Here is a 7,048-nt window from a genome sequence, read left to right as displayed (position 1 = left end):
CCTGGAACTCAGATATGGCACAAAGAACCTCAGGTTACTCAGATGGGTGGCACCAAGACATGAAGTGTTACTCTCAGAGCTTTAGGCTGTACATCTGATATACCCCCAAGAAAGAGATCACTCTGGATCTAAATCCTGAATACAGGCTCAGCATCCTGGCCTAGGTCCCAAAGGGATGGGAGTCCAAGCAGAAACCAAAGAAGGGAGTAACAGTCCCCTCTTCAGAGGAACCAAGCAATGCCCCCATGACTACTTACATCTAAGAGCAGAGGAAGCCGTGTTACCCTCTGCATAGGGAGAATGAGAAATGAGATCACTGGCAGGCCTCCACACTCTGGTTTCCTTTCAATTTGTTTCAGGGTCTCTTTAAATAAGGGGTTTGTGGTTCTGGAACAGGACAAGAAAGCTCCATTAACTCTGTTCTTCCATAATCGAGATTTTCCAGCAGCTCTCCACGCACAGGAAATGCAGAGTGGTGATGGCACTGCCTCTGGTGCTCGTTGTCACTCCGCTGGCCTCAGAGCACCCAGCTGGGTGGAAGAGGGACCAACCCCTCAGTGGGTGGTGGAAAAGCACCCAAATATAAATGGTGAGTCCAGCAAAAGGTGGTAAAGCCACAGATGTACCAACAGTGGGCTCAAACCTGACCTGCACCACCAGCACGATCTGAACAGTCTCCACGTGTGTCCCTAATGCACCACACAGGAGTTACTGACCTTTTTGCAATCCCTGAAGCCCAGAGCCCCTCAGAGGCAATTCTTGGCCAGCCCAAGCCCTGTACTCACAGCAGCTTATCCAGTGTCCTCTGCTGATAGACTTCATTGGAGCAGTAACTGATGTAGGGATTGAAGTGGTTTGAGGCGTGTTCTTCCACTATGTCACTGATGTCAGGGATCAGGAGGTTTTCCTGGTGGCGCTTCTCTAAGTCCTCAAAGAAGCTGGGGAGAGGATTTAAACAACCTCACTACATGACCCCTCAGGGCCAGACAAACAGGGTGTTCCCCCTGCAACTTTTGCCCAGTTTTCCCAGTGGAGATGGGGCCCCGATCCCTTCTGGCAGGTCAGCTCCAGCAGCTGAGACATCTTCCCCAGACACAGGCACTTCCTCTGTTCCTGCACAGGGTCCCTTCTCCACTTTAGCTCTCTGCAGGATTAATTTCTGCCCCACTGGGAAGCTGCAAGGCCTCAACGCCCCCGCAGCCATTCCAAGGGCTGCTGCATCCTCCTCCTGCTGCTTTCCCACACGGACACGGCTCGCCCAGCCCCTGCTCCCTAAGTGTTTGCTCCCCAGCTCCCAGATCTCAGCCCCCACCATGCCCCTTGCCTGGTGCTGACGGTCAGGATGTCACTGATGTTGGAGAAGAGGTGGTGATGCTCCGTCTGCGTCATCGTCTCCCTCAGCTCCTCCGACTGCATGAAGTGGCCCACCAGGATGCTCAGGCTGTGCATGTAGGAGTACTCGGAAGTGATGATCTCAAACATTGCCTGGAAAGAGCAGGGCAGGGAAGATGCAAGAGCACAAACTGACTGAGCAAAGCAGGGAATTAAAACCTGCTAAATCTTATTTACTTTCAGCTGGCACAAAGCCACTGGAAATGACTTGACTCCAACAGTTTGGTGCGTTCCTTTTATCACCTCATGCGTGGCCTGGCCAACACCAACAACCTCAGCATGTTTTACGATGATACTCAAGTCATTGATAAGCCACAGCTTATTACACCGACAAAATTACAACTAATAATAAAAATTAATGAAAAAATTAACAATGACTTCAGATGTTTTCCCTTCCAGTGGCTATTTCCCACCAGCATCTTCTGGAGCTGCCTGTTTCCCCACCAAGCCCTTCCAGCACTGCCCAGTCCCAGAGTAGCTGGAAGCAGCAGCAGCACCATGAACTGAGCTAAACTCGAGCTGAGCCCAGCCCTGCTCAGAGCTGAGCCCTGACACAGCCACGGTCCCACAGCCCGTGGTGTCTCCGCTGCACTGCTGGGCACAGCCCGGCTCCTCTCACCTCCTGCCTCTTGCGCTCCTCAGGACAGATCCTCTGCAGGATGCCTGCTTCCAGCACCTGCGGGACAGAGGCTGGGATGAGCAGGAATGACGGTCCTTGCACGCCCTCTAGTGCGGTCCGGGGCTCTGCCAGCCGTCCCATCACACAATCACCCTGTACACCATCACACACCATCACACAATCACCCTGCACACCATCACACAGCATCACACAGCATCACACAATCACCCTGCACACCATCACACAATCACCCTGCACACCATCACACACCATCACACACCATCACACACCATCACACACCCCCACACACCCCCACACACCATCACACAATCACCCTGCACACCATCACACACCATCACACACCATCACACACCCCATCACACAATCACCCTGCACACCATCACACACCATCACACACCACCACACACCACCAGCATTGCCCATCATCACCCACACAGAACCTGCATGTCCCAGCCAGGGCTGGACAGTCCAGAACATCCCGCTGCAAAGGCTAACGCTGTGGAACTATGCCCTCGCAGCTTTCAGAGCCTCTGGGCTGGGCTGCTGCCCCTACCTCTGGGAGCTGGCTCCAGGTCACCTGCGCTGGGCGGTAGCTCTGCACCACGATAGCAGCACCCAGCGGGGATGGCTCCTCTGGGATGGATTCCTCCCGCAGATCCTCGTCTGACTCATGGCTGACAGAGTTCAGCCCTCTCTCACGGATCTCCTGATAGAGCCGGGGCTCTGCAGAGGAAAAGGCACGAGGTCAGCGCAGCCTCTCCCAGCCACGGCCCACGGCTTCCCTTCCCACCAGGGCCGCCTCGCCCCGCCAGCCACGAGCCCGGGCTGGCACCTCCCTGCCGAGGTTGGACTTTGCACAGCACCGATTACCCAGCAGCTCCCACTCCCAACAGCCTCCTGCAGCCAGGGCACTGCACACAGCTCTCCCATTTTCCCTGGGACCGAGCTGGGAGCAGTCCAGCTGCAAGCACGGCAGCAGCCCAAGTGTCATTCGCCCCGGGAGTGGGAAAGCAGGGCGGCAACGCTCCACAAAAGCCATGGCCCCCAGCCAGGGACAAGCAGCAGCACACATGGGAAAGGGCCTTGCAGGGATTTGCTTTGCTGAGCAGGGCCCAGTGCCCCACGAGCAGAGGGGACCCGCAGGCAGCACTCACGGTCCTTGAACGAGCCGCCGCGCTTCTGCACCCGCTTCCGCCCAAGGGTTCTCTGCAAGGGGAACAGGAGAACATGCTGTGGTTACTGCACTTGTGTGCCTGGGAAAACTCCTTCAGGAATGGGGGGAGCTACCTGTGCCAGTCAGCCCACACCACCCTGTTCTTTCAGCCTGGCTTTTGTCTGAGCTCTGTTTGCCTTCCCCAGGTGACTCAGCTTTCACCTCGCGTTATCAGGGTCACACTCTGTAGTTACACCGCTGCCTGTCACATCTCCCTCGCACCTGGACTTTGCCTTCTCTGGAGTCTCCCTTTCCCCAGATCTGTTTCACCCACGTTTGTGTACAACTAGAGCTGCTCACATGAGCCCCACCCTGCAAACATCCCGCAGCCGCCTGCCAAGCGGCCCCAGAGCAGCCACTCCACTCCCCATGAGAGCCATGTCAGCTACTCCCAGGCTCTCCAGGGACCTGCAGCATCTGCGGGTGACACGGAGCTTCCCAGGGCACCAGTCGTGTCACCAGGCTCACCAAGGCCTGCCAGCTCCACAACTGACCAGAGCTGTGGGAGAAAGACCCAGAAGATCCCCTGGCAGCACCAGGGAAGCAGGACCCCATCCCTGCCCGACGGCAATGGGGTGACAGCAGGCGCCAAACCCACCTTGTTCCTGCCGGGGCTGTGGTCGGGCAGGGCACTGCCCTCCTCTGACAGGGGCTTCAGCGAGGGCACGGCCTTCGCCGGCTCCGGCTCCGCGCCCAGGCCCTTCATGGCTGCGCGGTACGACATGTTCCTCAGGTTGCGCTTGAGGGCCCCTCCGCCATCCTCCTCATCCTCCGCCTCCAGGGACACGATGGGGACGACTGCCCGCTTCGGGTCGGGGCTCAGGGGCTCCCGGCTCACCCCCGATGCCGCAAAGCTCTGGTGCCGGGAGGGGCTGTTCTTGGGCTTGGAGGAGACGGCCAAGCTTTTGGGGATGAGCTGCTGGGTGCCCACCTTCAGCGCGGCCGGGCTCTCCGTGCTGAGGATGATGCGGCGGGGCTCGGTCGAGGGGGGAGAGCCCAGTGCTGAGAGCGGGGCAGCATCAGGTGCCCTGGAGGAGCTGTGCTTCCCGGGGGGAGCGGCCAGGCTGGGGGGCTCCGGCCGCACGGGGTGGCATCGGTACTCCAGGAGTAAGGTCTTGTCATCCACAGAGCTGCCAGGGGGGCTCCGAGACATGGCGGTGGCCCAGGGAACCAGAGAGCTGAGGAAGACAGACAGACAGACAGACAGACAGACAGCTGAACACCTGTCATACGGCAGTGGGAATTTACGCTGAGCCACAGGGAACCTCAGGACAGCACAGGACTCAGCCTGCGCCTTCCCTGGGCGCTCTGCAGGCAGAGCCTGTGTGCACACTCATGGTGCTCTCACTGCCCGTGCACCTCTCAGGGCCACCCATGTGCCAGGGCCAGGCTGGCGGCTCCTGCAGACGGCTCAGGATGTGGCTGGGCTCTGGGAGCAGCCAGGCCGTGCCGCAGGCACCGGGCAGGCTCAGACCTGAGCGAGCAGCCAGGCAGGCCTGGAGCACCACTGCTGCCACACCTCTGTGTCCCCTTAATCCCCTTTGGGGACTGGGGGTGCTGCCAGTCACCATGGCCAGCCCTCACCTTCCTGAATTCCACCTCCCCCAGGCTGACGTGCTGTGAAATCCCCGGCGGCGCCTCCCTGTGACCCCTGGGCTCCTCCAAGCTTGTACCTGCCCCACGCTGCTCCGAGGAGCGGCTCCACACCGCCCACAAAAACACCTGCCCGAAGCTCCTCGGCCGGGGCCAAGCTTAATCATCCTCTCCTGTGCCACCCCACGCACTGTGCACCTCTGGGACCGTGCACCTATGGAACTGTGCACCAGTGGAACACGCAGAGCCTTTTACGCCCACCCTGTTACATAATCCCAGGAGACACGATGGTTTAATTGCCCTCAGCTGACCCCATTGTGTGCCATCTCCGAGCTGTTCCTTTTCAAAGGCCACAGACCAGGAAACAAACCAAGACTGGACCGTGCATTTCCCCGCATCAATGACTGGCACAAGGACAACACAGACCCATTAACAACAGCCCATTTGATGGAGATGCTGCTCATTCCACCCGTCCTCGGATGCAGGACACAGGCCTCTTGGCCAGAGGTCTGCCAAGTGTCCCGGGATGAGGAAAGCGCCACATTCCGCCCTTAACCCCATCCTGGCTGAGGATGAAGCTTACAAACAGGCCCAGTTCCAGAGGCTCTGGATGCTGCAGCATCCAAAGCCCTCGGTGCCGGGTGGAGGGTTGGTGCCCCCCCCCCCATGTCACAGCCCAGGGTGGCACACGGGCACAGCCTGCCCAGGCTGCAGCCCCGTCACTCGGTGCCTCCATCCCCGCGTGCCCCAGCGTGGGCTGGGAGCACGGCCGGACACAGCCCCGGGATGCGCCCAGCCCCTCCCCGGCCCCGCAGGACTCCGAGAGCCGCGGGGAGGGCCCCGCAGCCCGGACGGGGCAGGCGGGCAGCGCCGGTGCCGGTCCCGCCGCCGCGGCCCCGGAAGGCGCCCGGGAGCCTCTCCCCGGGGCCACCCCCGCCCGGCCCCCGGGAGCCCCGGGGACGGTCCTGACCCCTGTCCCGCTCCCTCCCCGCCGTCCCCGACCCCGCCGCAGCGCCCCGGCCCGACCCCCGCGGTCCCGCACCTACCCGCGCCCCTCGGAGCCAGCGCGGCGGCGGCGGGGCGGGACGGGACGGGGCGGGCCAGGGGAGGGACGGGGAGGGATCGGGGCGGGAGCGGGGAAGGGCTGGGGAGGGGCTAGGGAGGGAGCGGGCCGGCCCCCGGAGGTACCGGGGGTGGTGCTGGGGCCGCTCGGAGCCCGCAGCCGGTGTCCCGCACAGCCCGGCTCCGAGCAGCGCTCCGCGCCCTGTCCCGGGTCCGGCCCTGCTTCCCGGGAGTGAAAAAGCCATTGGCTTCGCTGTATCTCGCTGCCTCGTGACTAGTCTTAAGCAGGTGTTTGCACGGAGCGTCTCTCCCAGCCCCTGGACTCTCAGCATTCCCCATCCCCTAAGGCCGCCTCTCCAAGGTCCCTGAAGATGATGGGACTATTCGACGTTGTCCCCCCATCACGTTAACGGGTGACAAACGACTGTGACCCGGCTGTCCTCGGGGTCTGACCGACACACACTCGGTATTTCAGCAGCCTGGGGACTGTTCCTTACCAAAGGCACGTCTGATCTTCGCCTTAGCTGAGTTTTCATTGTTCAAAGGTAACGCCAGGCTGTCCCTCCAGATGCACAAAACATCGTATTCGGATGCTTTTGGATGCTGCAGCTCCTGGGAAAGAGGATCTGAAGGTCAGGCTGCTGACAGCTGCCCAGTAACCCAGCTGCCTAGTAAGGCCAGGCTCAACAGTGCTCTATGTCTGTACTGGGAACAGACTTTTCCTTGACCTTCTCTTTTGCCCCCCTGCTCTGTCCCCTCCACTCCCCAAATGGAGCCTTTTTCTCTCTTGTTTGTGGTGAATCTCAAGTACTTTCTGGATGACAAAGTCCACTTGTCAGCAATATTCCTTTAAAAGACTCTGTTCTCTCTGTTCCAAGGCCTGCCTGACAATCACTCTATTATCACAGCTTTCTTATCCCATAGATTTTTTATCCTTTCCCTCCGGGGCTAATAAGGAGAAAGGCTCCAGCCGTCACTGTGAGGAGAGGGCTCCCACTCAAGGGTTCAGCTCAGACTGAAACCCTCACAAACTCCAGGGAAGAGCCATTATGCCGTATGTGGGACACCATCATTTGATCACCATGAATGACTTTTTGAAGCAGAGGCCATTCATCAGTTGGGTAATGGTGTTGTTAGCTCAAAGACCC

The 7,048-nt window shown here is 59.8% G+C and overlaps 1 protein-coding gene across 1 annotated transcript; it reads right to left on the bottom strand.

Annotated features, from left to right (window-relative positions):
- Nucleotides 1-257: 257 nt before the first annotated feature.
- LOC114068694 (rho guanine nucleotide exchange factor 16-like) lies at nt 258-5,943 on the bottom strand (the record flags this gene model as incomplete). Its single annotated transcript, XM_027905030.1, has 8 exons — nt 5,885-5,943; nt 3,844-4,423; nt 3,187-3,238; nt 2,586-2,755; nt 2,012-2,068; nt 1,325-1,485; nt 786-938; nt 258-387 (listed from the first exon to the last, which is right to left on the bottom strand). Coding segments are annotated over exons 2-8 (1,278 nt in total), but the record flags the coding sequence as incomplete, so codon positions are not given.
- Between the last annotated feature and the right edge of the window lie 1,105 nt (nt 5,944-7,048).

The sequence above is a fragment of the Empidonax traillii genome, unplaced genomic scaffold (genome assembly GCF_003031625.1).
Source record: "Empidonax traillii isolate 1590-97213 ecotype Southwest subspecies unplaced genomic scaffold, ASM303162v1 scaffold1111:size180776, whole genome shotgun sequence".
NCBI lineage: Eukaryota > Metazoa > Chordata > Aves > Passeriformes > Tyrannidae > Empidonax > Empidonax traillii.
Note: the sequence above shows the minus strand (reverse complement) of the source record. Positions and strands in the feature narration are given on the sequence as shown.